The sequence below is a fragment of the Pholis gunnellus genome (genome assembly GCF_910591455.1).
Source record: "Pholis gunnellus genome assembly, chromosome: 14".
Taxonomy (NCBI): Eukaryota; Metazoa; Chordata; class Actinopteri; order Perciformes; family Pholidae; genus Pholis; species Pholis gunnellus.
The window spans coordinates 12132948-12159673 of record NC_136541.1 but is presented as its reverse complement, the minus strand read 5'-3'; the positions used below and the strand labels follow the sequence as shown (position 1 = coordinate 12159673).

The 26726-nt window shown below is 40.9% G+C and overlaps 4 protein-coding genes across 4 annotated transcripts; all 4 read left to right on the top strand.

Annotated features, from left to right (window-relative positions):
- Positions 1 to 209: 209 nt before the first annotated feature.
- Positions 210 to 5357, top strand: LOC306705667 (mitochondrial fission factor homolog A-like). The gene is made up of 7 exons (XM_079172482.1): positions 210 to 321; positions 1208 to 1426; positions 1610 to 1788; positions 2031 to 2122; positions 2261 to 2431; positions 2983 to 3058; positions 3693 to 5357. The coding sequence occupies exons 2-7, from the start codon at positions 1213 to 1215 to the stop codon at positions 3822 to 3824; spliced, it is 864 nt and encodes a 287-aa protein (XP_079028608.1). The 5' UTR covers positions 210 to 321; positions 1208 to 1212; the 3' UTR covers positions 3825 to 5357.
- Positions 5358 to 5640: 283 nt separating this feature from the next.
- On the top strand, positions 5641 to 10887 carry LOC306706698 (putative flap endonuclease 1 homolog). The gene is made up of 11 exons (XM_079173860.1): positions 5641 to 5765; positions 6693 to 6759; positions 6947 to 7049; positions 7333 to 7387; positions 7487 to 7548; positions 7645 to 7781; positions 8996 to 9056; positions 9175 to 9306; positions 9395 to 9540; positions 9624 to 9768; positions 10014 to 10887. The coding sequence occupies exons 1-11, from the start codon at positions 5684 to 5686 to the stop codon at positions 10068 to 10070; spliced, it is 1047 nt and encodes a 348-aa protein (XP_079029986.1). The 5' UTR covers positions 5641 to 5683; the 3' UTR covers positions 10071 to 10887.
- Positions 10888 to 11134: 247 nt separating this feature from the next.
- agfg1b (ArfGAP with FG repeats 1b) lies at positions 11135 to 19309 on the top strand. Its single transcript, XM_079173732.1, has 12 exons — positions 11135 to 11414; positions 13761 to 13854; positions 14136 to 14251; positions 14742 to 14880; positions 14994 to 15150; positions 15301 to 15408; positions 15907 to 16042; positions 16256 to 16323; positions 16452 to 16544; positions 16741 to 16899; positions 17363 to 17457; positions 17657 to 19309. Exons 1-12 carry the CDS (start codon positions 11248 to 11250, stop codon positions 17711 to 17713), a joined length of 1389 nt encoding a protein of 462 aa, XP_079029858.1. The 5' UTR covers positions 11135 to 11247; the 3' UTR covers positions 17714 to 19309.
- Positions 19310 to 20245: 936 nt separating this feature from the next.
- On the top strand, positions 20246 to 22078 carry fbxo36b (F-box protein 36b; the record flags this gene model as incomplete). The annotated part of the gene is made up of 4 exons (XM_079172981.1): positions 20246 to 20341; positions 20531 to 20639; positions 21233 to 21405; positions 21563 to 22078. 4 exons carry the CDS (start codon positions 20246 to 20248, stop codon positions 22076 to 22078), a joined length of 894 nt encoding a protein of 297 aa, XP_079029107.1.
- Positions 22079 to 26726: the final 4648 nt, after the last annotated feature.

The window sequence follows — 26726 nt, the reverse complement described above, 5'->3', positions numbered from 1 at the left end:
GGTTTATTGCCTTTTACATTTAGATTGTATGTGAAACAATTTCTATCAAAACAACTAATTTGCGTGTGACAATTGTGTGTGCTCGTTTTTAGACCCGGGTGCTGCCTGCTGCTGCGGCTCAGACTGACAGTGTGGATTATAAACTCCGCCCCAGCGGACACGCGGGTTATCTTTGCTGGCGGATGTTCACAAACACACCAGCTTGAATCGGTGTGTCCTACGGTTCTACTCGTCGTCCGTCCAGGTTGACGCTGTTATTAAACCAAAACGAACCGCGTTTTGACACATGACATTTTAAACCTCGGTGCTAAAACCACAACGGTAAGTACGGTAGTCATAGAAACTAAAGCCATGTCATTACCTGGTTTGCTTGCCCGTTACTGCGGACAGTCCGCGCGCTGCCTAGCTAGCGTGTTGTGGTAGAGATCACATTAGCTAATGCTACACACACTAGTAACATTAGCTAGATATTAGCTACATGCTAGATATGGCGTCTTGTGTGCGTTTTCATTCATTGACATTGGAGCCATGTGTCAACAACTGCTATATCTAATGCAATTTGTAATCATTTCATGCAACTGAGTGTTGAATGTTGTATCTAGTTAATATATTATTTATCATACTGTACATCCTTGATATATCCTTACCCTCCACACTGTCGTCGGGCTTAATTGGTCCCTACGGGACATGCCCTTTCACATAGAGAGTAACGTTGTGATGTAACTTTGTCATTTGAAATTATATATTCTAACTACTCAGACTACAGAAACATTGAAGTCGTTGCTGAAGACCCACCTCTTGTCATTTGCGTTTGATTGAGTTGAGCTTGACACCTTGACTTCATTGTCTGTTGTGCTACAATTATTAAAACACTATTATGTGTACATATTGTTTATTGTTTTCTTTTGTTGTTTGTGTGTGCTCAGCACTATACTAGTTACTAGTAAGTGATACTGATACTGCTTTATACTAATATCAGAAAATCTGGATGGCATTTCAGACAGACCATTGACATTCACATGAGAGAGATGGCGAACATCCAGGGCTCACAGATATGAGCTTGGATGTGATCATTGAACATTTGACACTGTCTCTGTGATAGCGCCATCATTGAAGTGTAGCTTAAAGGTTTACAGTCTTAGCTTGCACTCCAGTCTTACCTTTTTATTTGTTGAGTTCAATTTCCTTCCATTTGATGTGTCTACAGGCTGGATGAGTGGGCCATTCACCTCCCCCTCTGCAGAGGTGGCTGAGATGAACCGCATCCATTTTGAGTTGCAGTACACAGAGGGCATCAGCCAGCGCATGCGGATCCCTGAGACCCTCAAGGTGGCCTCAGAGAACCAGACAGGGTCTCTGTTGCTTCAGCATTCCCTCCCCATGCACACAACTCTGATGCAGGTGCCAGAGAGAATCATCGTAGCCGGTGAGGACAAGAAGATTAAAAAGATGCATGGCAGAAAATACCCCACATATACACACAATTGTGCATAGAATTTGGAATATTGAGGTGCACCACACTGTTCAAATGTTTTAATATCATTGCGACCTCCTACCACCAACCATTTTTACTTAACTGTCACTCTCCTCCTCCTCACTTCCTCCACAGGTGATGATGGGGACCTTCAATTTTCTCGTCCACGAGACTTGGACCTAATTCAATCCGTCCCTCCCATGGACCTTCTGAGCATGAAGGCCCCGCCACGTATCCTCACTCTATCAGAGCAGCCACTGGACTCCCTTGAAACTGAACAAACTGCCAGTTCACAGAGCAATCCCATCCATGCAGTAAGGGTCAAACCATGGTTTTTATTTGGTTTCCTTTTATTTTTCCCGTCACAACTCATTTAATTTCCTGAGCTGATGATTTTAAGTTAATCTGGTGAAGAACAAAATATAAAATGTCCTAAAATCATCACTGAAATCATGTAATGTCAATGTAAACTAGCTCACTTTGAAAGGGAGCAAAAAAACTCCAATATGTTAGGTTGTAACCTTTTTAACTTGTAACCCTTTTGTGTCATTCATAGGCCCACTTTCATGCTCGGTCTCGACGGGAACGCAGTGCCAGTGAGAACATGTCTGCCCGCCATAGCGGTCAGATTGTCAGAGGTGATATAAGGTGAGCACACATCTACAGTGCTCAACCGCTGCTACCTCTTCATTCTTAATTGAATACCTGTTATTCTTATTTCACTCTTGGTTTGTTTAAAAAAAATCTTATTTCTTTACCGTTTCTCCCCACTTACCTCTCGGCCAGTGTAACCCCTTCCCCTTCTGCCCCCCCAGTCCGGTTGTGTCCCCCTCTCTGTTCCCCTGAGGATGCTAACATCAACCTGTTTACGGCTGCGGGGTTCCTGTTTTATATCCAGTCAACAACACGTCGGGCATACCAGCAGGTCCTCGAAGTGATGGATGACAGCCACCGAAGGTCATTTCTATTGTCTTTGTCCCTGTATCTCTCAGAAGTCACTCTATTCACAGAGTTCCTCAGAACAAACAGCTGGTCATGGTTGTGAAATGATGTGAAAGCGCTCGCAAAAGGAATTTACTTGCGAGGTTGTTTGAGTTGCACTCACTACCGCGGACATTGATTTGCCTTCATTCAGTTCACCTTTTAGCCACGTGAGGGAGCCTGAATGTTCGTATTGTTCTGATATTTGCGGTCTACTAATAACATTGAATCTAATATGAAAGGCTAGTGTACATTGTTTGCTTTATTGATGAGGAAGAAAGACTGTTAACTCTGCTTAAATGCATGTATTTGGTCTCATTTATAAAGTATTCAACAAGTCTATATGTTGTTACCTATTTAAGGTGATGCGGAAATGTCAGCAAAAATGGTCAGGAACGTTTATTTACGTGTGTTGGAAAAAGTTATCTTTCAGGAAAGTTTCTGTAGCTATGCAGACACTCTCTGAGCTCATTTAAAGTACGTCACTGTTGTCATTATTCTAAATTGTGATTTATTGATCTCCACAGGACACACCTGGACCTGGCTCTGGATATAAACCCTGACGAGTCTGGCTTAGTGGACGCTTCCTCGCTACGACGACAGGTAACATATCTCACGCACCTACATGACTGACTGTGTCACTGTGTGCTTCTTGTGCTTCTCCTCTGGTGAGCATACTGTGCCTGTTGTGAGCATTTACCAGCTGCGACAGCATGTGGCTGGTATTGTTTTCACCATGTGAGTCTGTCTGTGTGTCATCATGGCAAAACGTGGTCCTGGAGACACCTACAAATCACAGCTGATATGGTACAGTGACTGCGTGCTGACACAACAAGCTTATGTATCCCATATCAGAGATGCTGGCACGCAGCCAGGGATGAGATACAGCTGGGATTTTAGATACTCTGATATAAATAAAGAAATGCAAGTACTAATCATCATCATCGTCATCAAACTACCATGAGCCAGTACGAAAGTGGAAAAAGATTTTCTTTAAAACTAACAGCATTGGTCAACTGTTGTGGCTATAGTGATGTGGTTTGATGTAAGTTTGTTTGACGCATAATCTCACGAAAAATTCAAAAAGAAGGGGCTCCATCAGGTTCCTCATGTCTGTATAGTCACTTAAGTTGTTTTTTTGACATCGTCTTGCATACCTTAAACTTAATAGTGGTAATTTTTTTAATAAAAAAAACTTTTTTTTAAATGGAGAAAAACTGTTTTTGTGGTCCTTCAGATTGTGAAGTTGAACCGGCGTCTGCAGCTGCTTGAGGAGGAAAACAAAGAACGCTCCAAGCGAGAAGTGTTCCTGTATTCTGCTACAGTGGCATTCTGGCTAATTAACTCCTGGATCTGGCTTCGTCGCTAAGATTTTTGCAAGACTGATCCTCCCAAAGCACTGGAAGCCAACGCAACTCCTTGTTAAAAGTACAACCATTAAAATACAGTATGAGATTTTACTACATCTAAAGGCAACCACGGGAAACTACAAGAACATCGGCAAATGTCCTCCACCACAATCCTGTTTTTCTATTGCAAATTCTATTTTGGGATTTCAAACATAGTGCTGAAGATAAAACCCGAGGCCGTAAAACATAACCAACGTTTTCAAAACTGATGATATACCTATGTTTGGTCCATTTACAAAGATTCACATTGGCTAGTATTCACATCAAACTAGAAGTTTGCTTTGGTCGGGTACAACACCACTAGAACTAGAGGGAAAGCTAAAGTTAGCATATCTCACGTTCAAAGATTCATCTCACAGGACAAAGCACGATGACACTATAGCTGGATGTTTGCAAAATGTTTGCAACTACTTCGATGTGTTGAGCCAAGTTGCTATTTTGCAGCAAAAACAAACTACTAGTTACCTTATTTGGCTAAAAATGGCTTCAACATATGTTGCTGTCTGACTCTGAATCACTGCCAAACATTCATTCTGAAGTTTCTCCGCCTCTCAAATACTACTCTGATGTTCTTATATTTAGTAAAACTAAATGTGTTACGGATAAAAAAAAAACAATATGGGGGCCAGTTTAAAGTAGCAAAACCGTGTCTCGTATTATTCAGCACGTATTGCAAAACCTCACAGATGTTTATGGTTGTTTGTGCAAAAATTGCTGATTGCAACTATTTAATGCTCGATAAATGCACAGCAACAACATATGTTACAGTGATGCCGACCATCAATCAATTGTGAGAGTAAACTAAATGTGTAAATGAGACATTTTAGCTTCAGGAACAGAATCATTAGAAGGGAATCAAGGATTTACTTGAGCGATGAATGTTTTGGGAACCAAGCCCAGAGCTGGAACTTTAGTTACAGGAACAAGCTTCAGACCTGACCTGTCTTGTCTGTTTGAAATTGAGTTTCATCAGGTTTTGTCAAAAGTGTCAAAATGAGAATCTAGAAATGCCATAATATTTACCCTGAATGTCCTTTGCGTTCTGCATCACCCAACACATTTGTATAAAATACTTGAATAGCCTATTGTTGTAAATGTTGTAGTCTGTTTACCTCTTTGGCGGTGACTTGTCTATGGAGTCTGTTATGAGCTTGATGAAGTGTAAACAGAAATACTAGGGTACTAAGGATATTATCTGTGCCATGATAATGTTTTTCCCCCCCCATGCTGTTTCCAAAGTTTGAATTTGTTTTTCCAGAGAACTTGAAAGTGTTTTCCACTAACCTGACATTAACCGAGAAGAGTAAAAGCATGGACTATGTGGTTTTATTCATCATACAGTGTGATATAAATCTTAGCGCTATTGTCAGTGTGATCATGTGTAATAGATGGCTATGTACATACAATATTGCTGTCATTACTTTACAATAATGATACAAGTATGTTTTTCATGGAGGTTTATTCATCACATGCAATGCAGAGACGGCAACAAAGTCGAGTGTTTTACTGTCCTTGTAATATATTAATACATTCATTGTTGTTAATAAATGATCAACTCCTCCAGAGCCCTGTGTCTGTACAATGCTGACCCCTGCTGCTCTAGTAGCTGGTGTGCATCCATACTGTGCTGCACCAGAAAGATGTTCATCGGATTTTAACTAGACATCGTTGGAGAGAGAGATCGTGAAAGTAAATCAAAAGTCCATTTATACAACCAAAGATCCTCCACAAACGGCGATTCATTTGGATCAAGCTCAACCTGTTTTTGTTGTTGTCTCTTACCGGAAGTCTCCATAACAGAGACTCCGTGGTCAACACAATGGGGATCACCAAACTGGCCGATTTGATCCGCCTAGATGCTCCCGATGCTATTTCTCACAAGGATATCAGTGACTACACGGGTAACACCGCTGATCTTGCATCAATCTCTTTGCTCTACTGGCACAGTTTCATCTTTTTGTCCCATCAAACGGAGATGGCTAACAGCTAACGTTAGCATACAGTCACGTGACTACCAGGTAGCTTCACGGTAGCAAACTTTGTTGTTTACTAAAGAACTATTACACTACACAACAAATCCTCTCATGGAGTAATACTAACGTTACGTCACTGAAACATATGGGTTACAACATTAATGCCGTCAGTAATAATGGTTCAATAATATACATACATGATTCTGCATAATGAGTACTTTTACTTCTACCAATTATTTTATGACACTTTTTTTACTATAGCTTTTATATATTTATTGTGATACATTATTTTTTATCCCGTGGTATTACTACTTTTACTTAAGTAATGGATCTGAATACTTCTTCCACTACTTCTAAAGTTTTAAAACTAATCAAAAAGTTAGCAACCTGTAAAAAATATTTAATAATACGTTAACTGGTATTAATAACTGTTTGCTACGGGGGTTGTACCTTTTTAAAATGAGTTGTATAAAAGCACACAAAGCTGTGATGAAACAGTCACTGAGGCTTCAGATGGAGATCATAATGATTTAATGTAGCTACACTCAAATCTGCATCACTGCCAAAGCATTAATACTGCTGTTCAAAATATTTACTTTTAAATCCTGCCATTTAAATGAAGTACGGTAACATTGTTTGCATATTTACGTAATAGACTGAATGAATAGGAATATTTTCCTCTGAAACAAAGTGGAATAAATGTGTTGGGTTCTTCGTAGAACCATTTTAAGTACTGCACTTGAAGTATTGTCAGTTAAAGTGGACATAATAGTTGTTCCATTTATGACAACATGAATATTGTTTGTTCTATGGTGCTGATGATGCTGGTGGTGTGTGTGTGTGTGTGTCCCACAGGAAAAGTAATCGCACTGGATACCTCTATTGTCATGAACCAGTTCCGTGCTGCGACACCTTCACTAAGGTGAGCTCCTGATTGACCTGTGACCCATTCTGTCGTACTGAATCTAGTAAGAAAGATCTTGTTTTTACATGCACTTCCTCTTTCTCCGATCAGCAACAATTAAAAATAATATGTTTAACAATGTACCGGTGTTTATACCCTTTGGCCAGTTTATTTGTGTGAAATATCCTTTATTTCTTCTCTGTAGCCCTCTGACAGGTCTCTTCTTCCGCACACTCACCTTCCTGGAACATGATATAAAGCCAGTATTTGTGTTTGACGGGAAGCCTCCAGAGGAAAAGACAGCTGTTGTAAGTGACACCTTTGAGACTGTATCTTTAGACTCAACATGCCACTCAACACATCTTCCTGGGGTGTGTAAATTCACTGCTCAGAGAGAGACTAATCTGGATGCTACCGTCGTGCTCATAATGGCGGTAGAACTGCTCTCCTTACATGTGTTGACTGGAGAAATATCTAAAATGAGGAAGTGAATTCAATGGGCCAGCGCGATATGATACAGACGGCTAACACCTGCAGTGTAATACAGATGACTCCCACCTATGCTGATCAAAGCTCCTGTTTTTCCTGCAGCTCGAGAAGCGAGCTGAGGCAGCTGGTTGGAGGTCACCCAACCGCACAGGCGCAGGTACATCAACACAAATACAAGTTGTAGAAATAAACACTGGGAATATCATTTGAACATCAAGTCTTCTAAAGTGAATCTTGACTCTTGTGCTTCATGCAGCATCATCCCAGACCAGAGATTGTCTCCAGCTTCTGAAGCTTCTGGGTGTACCTGTCATCCAGGTACGACCTGCTGCATATATTTCTCTGTCCTTCCTTCATTCACTTCCTGCGTTTTCATTTACATCTCCCTCTCCTTCTCTCTGTCTGTTGCTCCAGGCTCCAGGGGATGCTGAGGCGCTGTGCGCCCGGCTGGTGAGAGAGGGGACTGTGGACGCTGTGGCATCAGAGGACATGGACACACTGCCATTTGGAGCCAATATTCTCATTCGCCAGCTAAACGCCAACAGGGACAGGTATGAACTGTACAGTTAATGTGTTACGTTAAGGATTGTACTGTCGTTTTCTTATGTTTTAATCCATTCCTTTGTCTTAAACACATTCTTGCTATGCTGGCAATTTACATTGATATTGAATTGTTTAATATCAATGTAATAAAAGCCTTTGGCCTACATGGTTTGTATGCTTGGTTGTATTTTTTGGTAAAATAACTATTTTTTCAAAAGTTTTCTGGGACAGGTGTATTTAAGTATTCTTCAGAACCTTTAAGTATTCTTTAGAACCTCAGTTAGCGACTAAAGATGCCTCGGTGTTCTACTGAATGATTCAGAAAGTCTTTTGTTCGAGCAGTGGTCAGATTTTTAGATGTTTTTTATATGTAACATCTTGTGTGTATGAGTTTCCCCTTCACACAAGGTGATCTGAAGTTGCTAAGCCGTGGTGATATTGATGCATAGACATCACTTGAGGCTATGAATCCAGTAGTCAGACATCATCCTGTCAGCCTCAACTAATGTTGATGTATCGATGGCACTGCGACTGATTTCCTCGCGTCACTTTATTTCCAAAAATCTAATCTCGCTTGTAGTGTTTTATTTCCCGTTGATGATCAACTTCTTTGACTTTATGACTTATGTTAAACTCAAAACTCAACGGCTGGCTCAGTAACTGTTATCTATCTGACTCTGGGAGAGACACCACAGGACTAGGAACTCAGTAACGAACACCCACAGAACACATGAGAGATTGGATTTTCTTCAGTTCACGCAGATTTATTTGCATCACAAAGTATACAAGTAAACCGAGCTGTCCGGAGTCAAATAACTTCACAATAGCACTATACATTACTTTATACCCTAAGTCGCCCCCTTTTGGAGATGTCCTCCTCCTCTTCTGAACTTTCCCCTAGACAAGTTACACTGTGTACCTCGGACAAGTCATAACAGAGGTTTTTTTGATGAACCACAGTCTCTCTCCCCACTCGTCTTCTTCGGCTCTTGTCTTTTCCCTCCGTTAGAAATCTTGCCCTACTTGTTTATCGACGTCACCCCCCCTCTATCTTCACCCGGGCTCCAAGGCCGCTATACTAGACTCCCTGTCTCAGTGTCGTGAAACACATTTTTCTCCCACATGCTGAAGGCGGACTGTGAGTTTTCTAAACTGATCTAACGTTAATCTATGCTCTTCTTCTTCTTCTTCTTCTTCTTCTTCTTCTTCTTCTTCTTCACAGTGACGTTGTGGAATATTCTTTAACCAAGCTGTTAGAGAAACTCCAAATTAGTCACGAGGAGGTGAGACTGAAACTTTTAAGATGTCTTTCAAAGCATATAACAATACTAAATACCACTTCACAGAAATACTACAAACATGTCCTCAAACTTTCCTTCTTTTGCTATTTTCTTTCACCAGTTTGTCGACCTGTGCATTTTGTTGGGCTGTGACTACTGTGACAAGATAGCCGGTCTGGGTCCAAAGAGAGCTCTGACATTGATCCAGAAGCACCGTACTATTGAGAATGTGGTTTTGCACATCAACAGAAAGGTACTACATGGACAACCAGTGTTCTGTGTTTTTCATTCTGTTTTGTAGTGTAAGATCTGATAAGACACTAGTATCTGCTGCCTTTCAGACCCACCCCGTGCCACATTTCTGGAAGTACAAAGAAGCACGGAAGATATTCTTGGATGCATCACAAACGGTCGCTCCTGAACTCGCCTGGACTGAGCCAGATGAAGAAGCCTTGGTTGGGCTCCTCTGTCACGTCAAATACGTTAAGTACGTACCTTTTGCTTATTTCACATGCTTCTCTGTCTCTTTTAAAGGCGGTTGTGACTGAATACGTGGTGATATGTTTTTAGGGAGGACAGGGTGCGTCGTCGAATGGAGAAGTTCCGCCAGACGCGGGAAAGTAAGCGGGAGGAGAGGGAAAAGGAGAAGGCTGAAGGAGGTAGCAAGCAGACTCGTATGCAGGACTTCTTTAGAGTTACCAGAAAGAGGGAGCAGGTGAGCTCAACATAACAATCAATCAAAAATATGTATATTTTAATTTAAAGGTGATACATTGGAGGAAAGCTATAATGATTACATTTAATTAAAAATTATAAAAAAAATATCTTTGAAATATTTGGATCAATCATGCGTTTTACTCTATTCAAGCAGTCAGTTATGACCTGAAAACAAAATAATATTTTCAGTAGTTCCAAATGTGGTGTGTTTATCAGTCTGAATAGTTGTCTTTCTTCCTCTAGCCCGTCAGAGCTGCAGACCCTTTAAGCAGCAACAGAAAGAGACCGAAGTCAAAATGAGGCTGCCAACGTCTCCCACCTGCTGCCGGAACCATTCCACCATCCAAGTTTGAAGATTTGTCGACACTTTTTAAGCTGTCTGCCTGTCCAGACATCTCAAACAATTAACAGACAATCCTGTGATCCAGATCTTAAATTTCTGCCATGAGGGTATTTTTTTTTTTGACATCATGTGTTGATGAGAACGCCTTGCATCTTCAACATCCATGTATTTTGATTTTTATCTTCTGTAACACAAATAATTGACAAATTTCAACAGTTTCCGAGGCTGCAGCTTTACATGTTGAATTATGGTTTTATATTGGAAGAAAACTCTGCTTTTCCAAGGGCCTTCTAGTCACCTCATAATTTAGAAGAAGCGAAAGCAGGCTTCATGCTAGACACTGACTTCAAGTCTTTGTCCCTACATGGGAATGATCTGGTCTTAGCAGCAGTGTCTGCAACAATGTCGTTTACTGAGCAGTTCTTCAGTGTATCCAGCAGTTTCCTGCAAAGCCACCAAGACAAGCAGAGCAGGCGGTGGACTATGAAAGAGAACAGTGTGATCACTGTCATGGAGTCCTTCCCCCAAGCCAAAGCTGGAGACAGGGGACGTCTCATCACTAGATATTCAATGAGCACCTGTTGTGAAAAGGGTGCCAAGGGAGAGACCAAAGACTTGAATTTTAAAACATGCACTAAAGTGGGATCGAGTTAAAAAGAGATAGCGAGATGTATAAAAAAAACCATGAGATAAAAAAGTTTGTATTTTGAAAATACTTGTAAATTTAACAGTATACTGTATGTTTTATATTGTGTTTTCATATGTAATGCTGTTGGCCATTTTTAATTAAAATACTGTTGAAGTTAATGTGTTTGTCTGATGTTCTAATGCAAAGTGTGATTGGGTGCTGTATGTTTTCACCGTTTTTTTAAATACTTTTTTCTGTCGCTTTTAATCATATTACGAGGCCTCATTCCAAACCAACAGGTGGCGCTTTTGCTTGTGAAGCCGGTTTGTTTCACACTCTTTTTGTCGTGTAGAAGAAGTGTTTGTCAGTCGCCCAGTCTCTCCCCCGGCCAGAAGGTGTCTGGCCGCTGCCGCACCCGACTAGTCTGCCCTGAAGACACCCTCACTGTCCCCCGGTCCCCAAACCTTCCTCCCCCCCGGTGATACCAGACCGCTGTTTTTTCAGCCATGGCGACGAATGCGAAGCGAAAGCAAGAGGAGACTCATTTGAAGATGCTCCGGGAGATGACTAGCCTGCCCGCGAATAGGAAATGCTTCGACTGCGACCAGCGCGGCCCGACCTATGTCAACATGACAGTGGGCTCCTTCGTCTGTACCACCTGCTCTGGGATCTTGTGAGTTTCTTTTTGGCCCAAAGTGTCTTCTTTGTTGTTAACAGTGACGTAGCGGTTGGTCATGGATGTGTCCTGTTCCACAGCTGCCTTGACGGTACCATTAGCTCGTTAGCTAGCGTTAAAGTCCGGACAGGTAACGTCGGTTCTGCCCTCAGCCGTTGGGTTGGGCCGGGTAACGTAGTGTCGGCAGTTACGTTTGTTTAAAGCTGTACTTCACTGTGAGACGACGTGGTGTTACACGTACACTCAGGCAGGCAGTGAGGGGTGTTTTCACTGACTTATTGTCTGTGTGGTCTTGGTTAGCACGCCCAACGTAAAGGTTCATATACCTAACAGTCAAATATTTGATTTAAAAGCAGCACGTCATGGGGGAACCTCCTCTAGTTGAACTTTAGCTGAGACTCCTACACGTTCTGTCACACTCACACACACACACCCACACACACACACACACACACACCTCTAGATAAGCCTCATGCAGCTACTAGATAGTCAGGAGCAGGGTGGGTCCCTCAGCGTGGGAGATGAAAGACTGAGTGGGGAAGTGGGTCGTCCATGGCTGCTGTCTGATGAAACCATAACCAGGATTTAGGTAATGAACCTGATTAACTGCCCATTGCCCTTTCAGTTGCTACAGAGGCAAACACGTCTGTCACTATGTTACGTGGGTTTTTCTTGTCATGGAAGGTGTGGCAGTGCATTGTAGCTGTATGTGAAGTATTTACCCTTTTCTTTGTGAGCTAGTTGTGTGTATTGTGTTATGAAATAGTTTGCATACAAATTAAAAAACGTTTTACTTTATATAGTGTGAGTTATTCCTTCCAGTTGAACGAGTCTTCGCCCAAATCCATTATTAAACTGCACATAATAAGGACAGTAGCATGTCAATAAGGAAAAGTTAAATAACTCACTTTTGAATGCGTGGATAGTGCTGGTATCAGTTTTAAAATTCAACACTTAAATATATATTTTATTTGACTTAATGAAATCACGATGTGTTGATGATTACACAAGTATTCATCCGGTTGAAATCAGTGTTAGTTGAGGCTCCTTTGGCAACAGTTTCAGCCTTGAGTCTATGTATTGTCTTGTATCAGCTTTGCACACTTGGACGCTTGTTTCCCTGCATCGTTCTTCGCCAAACTCTTAAAGCTCTGTCTAGTTGCCGTGAATAGCAATTTTAAAATCCTGCCATAAATTCTGGTTTGGATGCAGATCTGGACGCTGACTTGGCCACATCAGGACATTAACATTGTTGGTTTTCAGCCATTCACGTTATACATTGCTTCAGGTTTTCCTCCAGTATGTGTCTTGAGTGTCAGACTGAATTTTATCCTCAACCCCAACAAACCTTCCATGGCCTGCAGCAGCCATCCCCACAGCATGATGCAGCCATGAGGCCTTCATGGTGGTGATGGTTGGATGTGTATTGGTGTCACCAAACCATAGAACCCACATCCCCTTATGGCAAACACTGACCCAGGTGTGGAGTCATTTTTTACAACAGTGGTTTTATCTTTGCCAATCCGCCATAAAGCAGCAACTGGTGAAGCAACAGTTGCTGACTACAGCGTGTCTCCTATCTTCACAATAAAGCTCCTCTGGACCCTCATATGTTGAGAACAGTGTTACGGATAAAGGCCCCTTTGACACTAACATGTGATTTTGTGGTATATATAAAGAAGCAGTGATTCCATAATCTTGTGGCAGATTTAAGGTCCTTTGCCTTCATGATTTAGTTTTTGTGAGAAAACTGACCAAGTATGTCTCGTGTTACACCTTGATTGACATGATTTTAATTTGGCTCATTATGTGATCTCCTAAAACTTACATTCACTGTGATTCACTGTTTTTAAACATTGAAGCTTAAAGAAGTGTATTTGTTTTTCATCTTTTACTGAAACTAACACTATTAATATGTATAGTTGTGATTCCATCTGTCACGATTAACACTGAGCACAATAACGTCCATTTGCAATTAGGTCTTGATCATTTCTAAATAAATGTACAGTCACAAATATTTCTTGATTAACGTGTGCTTTATATTTTGATGTTGGTGGAATTCATATTCCCAATTTACATTCCTTGAGATTTAAACCAAAAAGGCAAAATGTATGATCTTTAAAAATGTTTAACGAGCCGTAAATACATTTTAGAAATGTCCGTCAAATGCTTACACTTGCACTTATTTTCGAAGTAGCAAACATAAAGAAGTCATACGAGAAAACATATCAATCCATGTGTGGTTGTGGTTTTTGTTTGCTCATCTCATGTCACATGAACAGCACTGGGGTTGCATCCTGCGTCTCTTGTTCCTAAGCTAACATATGCCTCCTCCACCCACAGGCGAGGACTGAACCCCCCACACCGAGTAAAGTCCATCTCTATGACCACATTCACACATCAGGAAATTGAGTTTCTACAGAAACACAGCAATGAGGTATCGTGCACACTGTACAACAAAGGAATCCGCACCGTATTCCACATCGTTAAACACTATTTTTAAAGTGATTCTAAAGCATCGTGGCATTTTTCTGAACCCTGCATAGTCAACTTTATTGGCTTTCCTCTCTCCCCACTTTTTTTTTTCTCCTCCCATTTCTTGTCATCCCCTCCCCCCTTCCCTTTACTTTCTCTCACCTCTCTCCCGGCTCTGCCACCACCCCCACCCCAATCCTCTCCTTACCTCCCACTCTCCTCATTCCTCTGCCCCCCCTGTAGGTCTGTAAACACATCTGGTTGGGCCTCTATGACGACAGGACATTAGTTGTTCCAGATTTCCGAGAACCACAGAAAGTAAAAGAGTTCCTTCAGGAGAAATATGAAAAGAAAAGATGGTAACATAAACTTAGAGATTTGTTTGTTTGTTTAATATGTTTTGTTTTGTTTTGTCATGACATTATTTCAGTTTATCCATTAAATAAATGGTAAATTTATACTTATGTGCATCCAGTCTTAATTAATGTAACTCAAAGGTGGTAAATGCTAGAGTTCATTCAATGACATTCAACAATGCTGGCAGCATTAGCTGTGAGGCAAACACAGTGCTGAGAGGGAAGTGCTGCCTCTGTCAAAAGACATGTTGCAGTTATGGATTTGGTTAACCACATGTTTTAGTTTGATAGCTCTTCATTGTCTCGGACTACATGTCACTTTCCTCTTTTACTGCAGTGTTAGTGGATAGAGAGCACATTTGCTTTGTGAAGGAAGGCCCTATTTGATTAATATATATTTACCTTTTATTCCAATGAAATGATTACCTACCTATTTGTACTGTGTCTATTTTTACCTCTACATCTGTGGTGGTGTTATTTCATGGATGCCTAGGTATGTCCCTCCGGAACAGGCAAGAGCCGTAGCAAGTGTCCAGGCCTCCGTGTCTGGCTCCTCAGCCAGCAGCACTGGTAGTACCCCAGAAGTCCAACCCCTCAAGACCCTGCAGCTCAACAAGACCCCACTGCGCCAGGTAACACAGATGTACACTGAGGCTCTATTTGTCCATTACAAATATGCATCTATAATGGCTTTTTGGTTGGAGAAAAGCTTTAACTCAATTTCTTTTCCCCGGCTACTGCCCAGTCACCAGCGCTCAGTCGTTCCCAGGCTCACAGCGCTGCTCAGGAGAAGAAGTTTGACTTGCTCTCAGACCTGGGAGGAGACATCTTTGCTGCTCCAGCCGCTCAAACTTCCAGCACCACCAACTTTGCCAACTTTGCACATTTTCCAAGCCAGTCAGGTAAGATAGCTTTCTCTCAAAAGTCACGCTCGATACAGATATTTATCAGTGTTTAGCCTTTGGTTTGTCATCATCCCATGCATTGCCCTGCCATTGTTTTTATTTCCACATTCATTGTATGTGTTCATTTTTCCTTGTGTATGGCTGCAGCACCTCAGGGTAACTCAGATACCAACTTTGCCAACTTTGAGGCATTTGGAAACACTACAATTCCATCCCACCTGAGCACGTCCCCCCCCTCAAAGTCCTTTTCATCAGGTACCCCCCTCCCCTCCATTGTCTTTCCTCCACCCTATCCACACACACTCACCCTCATCTCAGTATTTGTTTTTTTCCTTACCCACTGCGTCCACTGGTCGAGCCCTTTCTGTATCCAGCAATCTGCTAGAGATGCTTAGACCGTGTGCTGATCATCACTACGGTTGAAAACTTGATGGAAGCACATTTCTCTTATATAAGATTTTAGTTGTTTTTTTAAATCTTAAAACATGATAAGTTGTTAGTGATGTTGGGCATACACCCTTTCAATTCCTCACGCTTTTCCCTGAATCATTTAGTTAATTCTTTGTTTCATTATTATGTGTGTGTGTGTGTGTGTGTGTGTGTGTGTGTGTGTGTGTGTGTGTGTGTGTGTGTGTGTGTGTGTGTGTGTGTGTGTGTGTGTGTGTGTGTGTGTGTGTGTGTGTGCGTGCATGCGCATTTGACACTTGATCTTTGAGGGTTTTTTTCTCCATTTTCTCCTAAATTTGTTGAAAGGGGGAGGTGTGCCAATCCCATCGATGTCTAGTGCCATCCCTATCCAGTCCAACCATAGAGAGGATCGCTATGCTGCTCTGGCTGAGTTGGACAACAAGCTCAGCTCCTCTGTTACTTCAGGCAGCAATGTGCCAGGGTGAGAGACGGGCAGACACACACACACACACACACACACGCACAGTAATATTGTAATAGCACTGCCGATACATTTTTGCGAGAAACACAAAAAAAGCCTGCAAAATGTTTACAATATCAATGAATCTGTTCTAACGGTTTTTTAATGCCTGTCATGCGTGTACTGCATGCATTAAACTGGCGTAAAAACATTTCTTCTTTTATTTCTTTACAGGAACATATTTGGTTCTTCGCCAGCCCAGAATCCACCTGTGTTACCCAGCATGCAGCCTGGTTTTGGAGGTGGTTATAGTGATTACTATTCCAGCGGTGCACACACAGTGACAATATATTTTCAGAGCTGTACATTTTTTTTTTTAAATACGTAATTTGAAGACTCATTTAGCAAATTCCTCCTGCATTTCATCCAGCCGTCCCATCCACAAATCCCTTTGTTGCTGCAGCTGTTGCTCCGGAGATGGCCACCAATCCTTTCCAGGCCAATGGCAGACCTCCAGCTGCAGGTGTGTGTGTGCATTTAAAGCTGAGTGTATTCAACAAGGCACATTTTGAATTAGACGTTTCTGTTGCTTTGATGTAACCCAGTTACATTGCCAAGTAGCTTTGTGGTTTGCCAACAAATGTAGAATTTACTCCTCCTTGTGTGTGTGTGTGTGTGTTTGTGCATTTGTGTACACACACACTGCGTGTGTCTCATAGCCTCGTTTGGCACTGGCTCTATGAGCATGCCCGCCGGCTTTGGGAACGCGTCTTCCTACTGCCTCCCGACCAGTTTCAGTGGAAACTTCCAGCAGCAATTCCCTGGCCAGACTCCCATCCCTTACGCTCAACCTGGGGCCTACCACCCTCAGTCCAATGGTTAGTGGCCTCTTACCCTGTTCCACCTGTGCAGTACTTGTCAGTGAGTCAGGCCCCATGCAGCATTTTATGTTCCCTTTATCTACATGATGACCATCTGTATTGGGAATTATTTCAAAGTAAGACGTATCAGTGGCAGCTACTGCACAGGGATAAAAGGTTGCATTTAGGGTACAAAGCTTTAGGGTCCTGCTCTGTACAAAGCTGTGGACCAGAACCACAGTGTACAAACCTGACGTAAAGCTCTATTCACACCTGAATGCAATCTGACATGCTGGGCTTAGCTTTCTTTTTACTGTTTTAGTCCCTCATAATTTAGTTCTGTGTATCTTTGACTCTTTACAGCCTGCTCTTTACGGCCTGTTGATATAACGGTTGCAATGAAATGTTATCATTACACATTGCTTAACTGCTGGAGAGAGCAGACTCAACCTGTAAATCCCTTTCTCTGTGTCACCCCTAGGCCCTGCATTCCCAGTCTACAGTCAGAACAAGCCGTCCATGATGCCTTTTGGGCAGCCCATGGCTGGCCCTGGCATGTCCAATAACCCATTCATGGTGAGCATGCGCTGCCTTTTGGCTTTCCCAACCTTTTCTGTTAAAGAAGGAAATAAAGGATGTACTGCGTGGGGCTTTATCAGTTTAAGAAAACAACTGTACTGATTGATTTCACAGCGCTATTTATAACATTTATTTTGAAGAGGTAATTGTTTCAGTTCTGTTGGTGTCTTAATTCTCATTACCTCTCTCCTTTCAGGCTGGAGGCGTAGCTGGGTCATTCCCTTCAGGGGGTTCAACCAACCCATTCCTGTAGCACAACTCCCAGTCTTTGCCACCAGAGGGCAGCATGCAGCACATATTCAACGCATACCTTCTGTCATGCAATTAGTGGCAGCGCATCTTTTTTTAAGAACTTACGTTTTTTATTTTTATTTTCATAAAACAAAGTTTACAACACTATGAAGGAATACAAAGGACTATATTGAAGACTAAGGGACTGTTATGGGGGGAAATGTACGGTGTGGACTATATACAATACATTATATGCTTTTTATTTTTTTGTTTATGACTGTAAGCTCTGTGCATATCCTTATTTGTAATCACAATTAAGTACATGTTATGTATAACAAAGGCTGAGTATACACATACCTTGTGGAAACCCACTACAAACTATCTACGTAGGTAAGGGCATAGACCGTAATATTATTCTCTGGTTGTAATCAAATCCACGGTCTCTGGTTTGAAGCGACCATGACGATGCAGGTATGTCATTTTCAAAAGGGATTTATTTTTGTCATTTTAGCATAATTGTGCTTTTACTGGAACTAAAGTGCAAAAATGTCCTTTTCTTAACTTACAAGTTGCCTATAACCCAAACCGTGTATGGTTAAATTAGAGTAATATCCCAAGCAGGTGGATGGGATACAGCATTGATCCTGGGCTATTAGACGTCCTTTTATTATTATTGCCAATATATGTGAAATAGTGGAAAAAAGGGTCGGGGCTTTTTTAAAATTTGAAACCAGGGTCACCTCCTTGAATATGTAGCCAGCATAGATTTCAGATTGTTTTAGGCCACCACCTAAAGGGACAGACATGTCTACCAGAGCACAAATGGTGGAAAGAGACAAGAAGCGCAGGCTTTAGGATGAGTATTTCTATCTCCTGTTACCCCTCCTAATCTATAAATATTGGTAAATCGTTAAATATACTTTAAGTGACCTCTCTTCTGCTTTCAGATATACGCTATATTTTAGGAATATGGTGAAGACAAAAGGAAAGACTTAAGAAAGCTTCAGGGTTGTGTGTGTGTGACCCAAATTGGGTTGCGTCAAAATAAGTGCAGTAGTTATTCACATGGTTGTGGGTGACTTGTCCTCTTGACAATGTATGACCGGTTCACCAGACCCTGCCTAGACAAATAAATGTACAACATTTTAAACAAAACATTTATGCAGGATACCCACCGCTCCACCTGGCTTGATCTTAACTAAGGTGCTGTTCAAACTGAGAGAAGAGATCTCCGCACACTTAGATCTATGCAGAGTATGCTTTATGAAGTATAAAGGGTCTCTTTAAACACAATATTTATGAAATGTTAGTTATGTCGTATTCACTACACTCTCTTGACATCTGTCTTCTTATTTGCTGTCTTCTTAAAAAGCTTATGGAGTGAAGAGCAGGATGAGGAGGAATACAAATCTTCTTTCAGTTTGCTTTAAATTAAGGCAAGGGAAAAAAGAACAGATTAATTTAGGGATTATTACATTACAGGATCAGCCTGGGACTGAACCAGTGTCTCATTTGTGCCACCAGTGACTAACAATGAATTTGACAATGTGTTTCTTGTCTTTACAAGAATAAGTAAATGTGTACATATATAAATATATGTATAAATAAATTAAAAGATTTTTAACTACAATCTTGACTTTGTGTAATTATGTCTTTTGATAATTCCATCAGAAAGGATATTAAATGTTTATTAGGTACGACTAAAAATGATGAGTGCTACTAATGTGTACATTTAACTTGTCAATGAGAGTATAGGCTGCATGTTATAAACATCTCAGTATAACACGCCACTAACCAAGACTCCAACATGAGGATAAGATCGAATAAACACCCACAGTTTAGCACACTATAACAGTTTAGCACACTATAGAAGTTTAGCACACTATAACAGTTTAGCACACTATAACAGTTTAGCACACTATAGAAGTTTAGCACACTATAACAGTTTAGCACACTATAGAAGTTTAGCACACTATAACAGTTTAGCATACTAGAAGTTTAGCACACTATAACAGTTTAGCACACTATAGAAGTTTAGCACACTATAACAGTTTAGCATACTAGAAGTTTAGCACACTATAACAGTTTAGCATACTAGAAGTTTAGCACACTATAGAAGTTTAGCACACTATAACAGTTTAGCACACCATAGAAGTTTAGCACACTATAACAGTTTAGCACACTATAGAAGTTTAGCACACTATAACAGTTTAGCACACTATAGAAGTTTAGCACACTATAACAGTTTAGCATACTAGAAGTTTAGCACACTATAACAGTTTAGCATACTAGAAGTTTAGCACACTATAGAAGTTTAGCACACTATAACAGTTTAGCACACCATAGAAGTTTAGCACACTATAACAGTTTAGCACACCATAGAAGTTTAGCACACTATAACAGTTTAGCACACTATAGAAGTTTAGCACACTAACAGTTTAGCACACTATAGAAGTTTAGCTCTATATTCTCCATGGAGGTAGAATTCACTGCAGGGTTTATTTGTGCTAAGAAAGCTCCGTTGACGGAGCGCCATGACAACAAAGACGTTGTCATGGCGTCCCTTTTAACGGACCCGTTGTTTGAATCGTCCGGACACGGACCTCCACCCAATAAGAATTATTATCATGTTGCTGTCACCAAGTCAGATGTAAGTATTGATATTTTTGAACTGTGATTCATCACTTTGTGCAAAAACTACATGTTTTTACCATCTAATAAGGGTGCGGTTTTAGTAAACTAGTTAGAATTTCTCTCGGTTATGCTCGCTTGAATTAGCGACCTAACGGTAAATTAACGGTAACGTTCGCTAGGTACAACTTTTAATGTTCACTTGCAGGTGACCTGGAGATGGTGGAAGATATCCCCGAGAGCTGTAGACAGGTACTCAAAGCCCGGGGAGCTGAAGGAGCCTCACCAGGACTTCCTGGACGACACTTGGCTGCAGAGTAAGGACTTCGTATTTAGGACTATCAAGAGCTGAACACACCACAAGAGTCATGTTATAACCTCGCAAGTGTTGATGAACTCAATACGCAATAGACTCCATAACTAGAGGCCAATGGACCTTTTCATAGCAGGAAAAGCACAGGTGTTAATGATGGCTGAATCCCGTTTAGCTGGTAATGTGCATGCTTTGCAACTGTCATAGTTTACGGGAAGACTTGAATAGAACAGATCTTTATTGTTATTTATAATCCATTGTGCTGTGAAAAAGGGCATAACCGCGAGTAAACCTTTTTTCATTGCAGATATTTTGACCTCACTCTAAAAAAAGTAGTTAACTGTCGGTGGTTCCTCCATAGTGGCTTTGTGCCAGTAATATTCTCAGGTTTGTGTCTGTTTTGCAAAGAGATTAAAAAGAGGATACGCATTAGATCAATTCCTTAAATACTTTGGCTTTGTCAACATTAGACCTGTACAGGAATGCATTGCACGTGGCCTCAGGTACTTATCACTTTATATTCAGATTGTGTCTTGTGTATATTGTATGTGAATGCATGAATATGGATGACAGGTAAAGTAATGGGCTTCTTCTCAGGTGAGGTCAGTATGGTTTTCGGCCGTCGAATCTTGCAGTACACCAAGGCTTTGTGCCAAGGCCATTATGATTATCTGGAGCACCTGTCTGACACCTTACTTCTGCGGATAATAAATCATCTAGAACTAGAGGATGTGGGTCAGCTTGGACGAACGTCACGCAAGTTCAGAAAGGTGAGTCCCAGAGACATAAAAAGAGAGATTGTGTCTCCTGACAACAATATTCTATTGTTAGATTGTTTTGATAAATTGGAAATTATATCAATGCAATGAAATCAACTCTTATGTCTACTCTGTAATATTACTTATACCAATCACTTCTGCTCCTCAGCTATGTGGGTCAGAGGAGTTTTGGGAGCAGGCCGTGAAGCGGCGCTGCAACACAGTGTCGGCTGAGGTGGCATCTCTAGCGCTTGTTGTGGGCTGGCGCGGCGTCTTCTTCACCAGTAAGCTACAGCTGCAGAAGTTGATCAGCCGCAGGAGGCTGAAGGCTGAGGAGCATCAAGAAGGACAGGTTTCTGACCCAGATGCAAAGGCAGAGGAGTCTCCTGATGAAAGCTCAGAGATGGAGCAGACATCTGGTTCTGAGGAGGACTCTCACTTTGGCATTATATCAGATCTATGCCTTGGCACTGATCCTGGTACTCGCTTTGACTCCAGCGCTTGCGGTGATATTGACCCTGACCCTAACCCTGAATCAGAGGTTGGCTCTGATTCCACTGTGCCTGTGCCTTGCCAACTGTTTGAGGACATGAGGCACTGTGTGGTGGAAATGCCTTTGCAGAACAGTGCACTGAACAACAGTAGAGGAGACTGCCATGCAGAGCCAGGGAGGACAATGAGTTAATTCTTTTGTCAAATATTTGGGAAGCCCTGTGTTTTTACTGTTGGATTAATATGCCTTGTATACTCATTCCTCATCCTAAAAGGAGTTGTATATAGATTATTTGAAGAATATTATCTTTTATTTGTCAAATGAAAAAAAATGAACCCAGAATGTTTGATATGGTTATTGAGTTGTCAGTCGTTTACATGATATTTGGGGACATTTTCATTAGTCAGTGCCATGACTGGAATACATTAATAACACCAGAAAAAGATATGATACATGTACATATTAATTGTTCATTGTATATACAAGTTGTTATATACAATATTGTAGGATGTAATATTTATTTTAATAAATAATATGCAATTCTGCTGGCTGCACCTTGTCATTAATGAGATAATTCTCAGGAAAACCTCAGTAACTGCCACTTTGCGATGAGACTCAACTTTACTTGAGGGGACACAAACATGGTCATTTATTTATGTTATAATGCACTCAAATTGGGTGACTAAATACCAGATCATTGGTATCTAGCAGACTGCTCAAATAACATGATCTTAATTCAAAGCTGTTCAGAAACTGCTTTTCGTTGACAAGCAGTAATTTCTTAGCAACTGTACAGGATTGTTTGTTATTACTAAGTTTGACCCTTTTACTCATCCATCTTCCCATTTGAATATGTGTTAGCCAGGTCAGTGTTGTATTCTTAACAAGGTGGAGAGGCTCCAGTTACTGTGAGATTGTAAAGTGATATCAGCGGAGTCGGGAGATGTTGTCCCCTGTTCTTCCATCAGCCAGTGCCCACAACGCTGCAGAAGGGAGGTTCCTGTCATCCTTACCAGGTACCCAAGCTCCTTCATCTAACTGCTTTTAGAACAGAGGAGAAGCACTTTGAGATGACAATAAAAAGAAAAACTGTTAGGTTTTTAATTTTTTAAACTATAACAAACAAAATCAAAATCGACACAATTATCAGAACTGGTATAAAAAGGTGTCTTTAAGGTGTAAAAATAATAATACATAGAACTGTAATTTCTGTTTGCAGGTATGCCATCTTTTTGAAAAGGTCAACTTGGTCAGTAACGGTTACATCATGATCTGTATTCTGAGAGGACATGGATAATGTCTGTGAGTTTGATAGGATTAAGAGTGCAGTGCACACAAAATACACAAGCCCCTATGGGGCTCATGCTGCTGGTGCTGATGGTCCACCCTGTGCTCAGCTCATATTGACATCATCGGTGTCTTGAGACCGTTTGAGCAGGGATTAGCTTGGTGTGAGTAGCAGCCACCTGTGCTACTGCCTGCACTGTATCCTTAAAGGGACATTTCACCACTACTTCTGATTGTATGCAGTCTCTGCTGGTGAATTCTTTCAGTTCAGCATTGTGTCCAGAGGGCATATCTGTAAAGTTTAGGAGTTCCCCAAAGTACTTCCATTACCTCTAAAAAATATTCCCAGCTAGGGGGAGCAGTTCACCGCCCTTTTTTAAAAAAAATAAATAGCTGGGTCCTGCCAGGAGGATGAATGATTACAGATAGCCACCTAGAAGTCACCTTCCATTGCCTCTAGCCACACCTAAGCTTTCAGGGAGGCCAATCATTCAAATCACATCCCTCCAGCTTGAATAACTCAGTTGTGAGAGTTAACGTGGGCATAAGGCTATCAGCTCCACTCTCAGGCAATATTGATGCAGCATAATCATTTATATATTTATTGGCTTCAGCTTTATTTTCATATCTGTATGAAAATGTATTGTACTGCACTATAGGATGTTAGCGTGGTCCTCCTTGTAGTGCCCAACTATTTACTGTATCTTTTCATGCAGTTGTTTTATATTTACATTTATGTTTATTTCATTTCCTCCATAACCTCATTTAAAGTGACATGAACACATACCTCTCTATGCTAATTGGGAGTGAACAGACACTTTGCACTTGTGTAGGTTACACCAGACTGCTATTGTGTTTTAGTTGGTTCTATGCACTTGAGGCACTCTTAGAAAAATCCCTGTTTATTGGATTCCCACCTTCCTCTACTTAATTCTCACTGCTGTGCTGGGAATACTTTTCACCCCTTGCCTCATTTTGTGGAAAGCTTGGGAGGTGATAATAGGATGGAGCCAGACCACGTAAAGACCACGTCGTAAACCATGTGGGAGATGGGATGAGTATGCTCTGCCCATCTTAACCTTTACTTCATCCTCAGGCCAGGCTAATCCTCACAAGGTTATAGGAACAGGCTGCTCAAAGAGCAAATATCTAAAGCAGAATAGAGAAGAGGAGACATAGAAATTCATCTATGCATATTTACCTCTGCTCGAATTCTCAACAGCTCTCTTAATCGCCCTTGCCACCACTGTATCACTTAATACCATATTGCATTTAACAGACTGTTTAAAGCTGCTGACAAATTTCTTGAAGGTTTTCACTAATTTGTGATGGGCCTTCAACGACAGTTACACGGGCTCAGCGGGGATCCCAGTCACGTGGGAGCTCTTGTCTTACCACTCTCTGCGTTTCCTGACCTGGTAAAAGATGAAACCTTTGACCTATTTTCTTCTACTCAGGAGGCTTAAGTGCTTTACTGACACTATGATCTATTTAAAACATGATTTACATTTGATATTCATGGCAGTCTTTTTAACTGACAAGGCGCCTCTTCCTCTATAACATTTTGAATCTTGAATTATAGTTTGGTGAAATATTAGTGAATTAGATGTAAATTAAATGACAATCTATTCAGTCCTTCTTTAATGTAACAGGTCACCTTTTTTTATTTACATTTTTTACCTTTCTGACAAATCCAACCAAAATCAACATTTCACTAAGTGAATTGTGATCTAATTTCATTGATTTCTGTGATTTCTGTGATTTCTTTATTTATAAAAGCATTTACACACTTCCACTCTGACTGCTCTGTGCGGATGTCTTCCTGGCCTTAAAGTCAAAAGGTCTGGCGCTCTCTGACGCCAAGCAAAGCCCTTGATCTTCTGCAGGGCACTGACAGCTTGAGACCATTTGAGAAAAGATTAGCTAATATTATCTGAAGTTTATCGCCAGGTTCAAGCCATGTGCCAATTCATCATATGTATCGTCACAAAAATGTAATTTATTATTTATGCACTTTTCACACATTATTTCAACACAAACATTTACACCAAATATAAGCTACAATCTTAAACAACAAAAACGACTGAAACGGTACAGGTAGAAGAAAAGAAGTCTTATATTACCTGCCCCCTTCTCAAAACAAATAGTAGAAATGGTCTACCACATATGGTTTGCTGAAACAACCTTCTGTGTATGTGTGTGCATGTACACATCAAAACACACATATGCACAACCAATAACAAAAGACTCAACACAAATGTTCATTAAGCTCAGATCATTCAATCATTTGGTCTGTATCCATTTTCTGAACAACATTTAAAATTGCTCCTCAGAGAATTCCATTCGACAAACCGAAATGCGTATCTGATTTAATGTAGTACGCGCAAAATAAATCAAGATGCGTTATTGTCCAATATCAGAAACGTAAAGCAGAGATCAAATGTTAAGTTTAGATAGCTCTAATCCACATGTCTATTAAACGACTCATTGTGAAGTTACTCAGTTCATTGATGTGTAAAATGGTGTTTTGGATTTCATTATAAATATTTGCACTTTGTATTCGTACACTAATACAAAGTGCACTTTGCAAATATCTAAGAACACTTTGCAAATATCTAAGAACATGTACTCTTTACGTAAGCCCAACTTTAAGCATCTGTATGCTTTTAAATGAGTATTTACTCACAGTTCACTCTATAGTGATGGCCTTTGCGTTGCATGTATTTTTTGTTTATCAGTACTATTAATAATGTTCAGTAGAGAGTTTTGAAATGTTCAAAGTAGGTATCGTAAAGTGGTGACCACTGATGAAGTTAAATGATGAGAATGGAGCAGCAGACAGATTAGAAGTAAGCTCTCTGAAGTAACTGCCCTGTTGAGACTGGGAGGAGGAATGAGAAGGAGATGAGGATGCCAAATCGTAGGCCCATGGTTTACTATATTGACTTCAGCGAAAGTATTACATTAGTATCCTGCTCAATGTTTCAAATACAATCTTATTATCTATTTATATGGTACAATATCTTATGTAAATGCTCAGCAAAATAGTACTGTGTTACTCCAGTTTTACACAACGTTCTTTGGAGGACCATTTGACAGTTGTTAAAGTTGTCTTTCTCTTTCCAAAACATTTTCCGCTTGTTTTTGAGTCCTTTGCTGTGTCTCATCATTAAATATATAGTCAAAAAGCCAATTGGACCACTATTAGAGACTACTGAACACCATGAACAAATATAGAGGGCTACAAAGCCTCTTAGGACAGAGCCCGCTTACGATTCCCTTTCCGTGCACAGCCTCCTTGAATAGTCCACACAAAGATCCTTAAGCCAAAATCCCTCCCTGGTATTTAATTCTAAATGAGTAATTACTGGGTGTGTCAGTGTGTCTTAGCTTTGCAGGTAGGCTGGGTGAAGGAGGTCATTTGCAAGCTGGCTCTGGAGAGAATTGCACTCTCACGCAGACGCACACATTCTGAGAGACGCTGAGGGTATCTGTGGGGAGCCACTGAAGAGCCCAGTCACTTAGGGGGGACAGACCACATACAGCCGCCAAG

What these genes read in the sequence shown, in the direction of transcription:
- LOC306705667 (XM_079172482.1), top strand. Translation starts at nt 1,213, where the DNA reads ATGAGTGGGCCATTCACCTCCCCCTCTGCAGAGGTGGCTGAGATGAAC. An exon ending in AGAGAGAATCATCGTAGCCG is followed by an intron (nt 1,427 to 1,609) that starts GTGAGGACAAGA and finishes CTTCCTCCACAG; the next exon opens with GTGATGATGGGGACCTTCAA. An exon ending in ATGGATGACAGCCACCGAAG is followed by an intron (nt 2,432 to 2,982) that starts GTCATTTCTATT and finishes TGATCTCCACAG; the next exon opens with GACACACCTGGACCTGGCTC.
- LOC306706698 (XM_079173860.1), top strand. Translation starts at nt 5,684, where the DNA reads ATGGGGATCACCAAACTGGCCGATTTGATCCGCCTAGATGCTCCCGAT. An exon ending in GGATATCAGTGACTACACGG is followed by an intron (nt 5,766 to 6,692) that starts GTAACACCGCTG and finishes TGTGTCCCACAG; the next exon opens with GAAAAGTAATCGCACTGGAT. An exon ending in TCCAAATTAGTCACGAGGAG is followed by an intron (nt 9,057 to 9,174) that starts GTGAGACTGAAA and finishes TTCTTTCACCAG; the next exon opens with TTTGTCGACCTGTGCATTTT.
- agfg1b (XM_079173732.1), top strand. Translation starts at nt 11,248, where the DNA reads ATGGCGACGAATGCGAAGCGAAAGCAAGAGGAGACTCATTTGAAGATG. An exon ending in TACAGAAACACAGCAATGAG is followed by an intron (nt 13,855 to 14,135) that starts GTATCGTGCACA and finishes CCCCCCCTGTAG; the next exon opens with GTCTGTAAACACATCTGGTT. An exon ending in TCAGGCAGCAATGTGCCAGG is followed by an intron (nt 16,043 to 16,255) that starts GTGAGAGACGGG and finishes ATTTCTTTACAG; the next exon opens with GAACATATTTGGTTCTTCGC.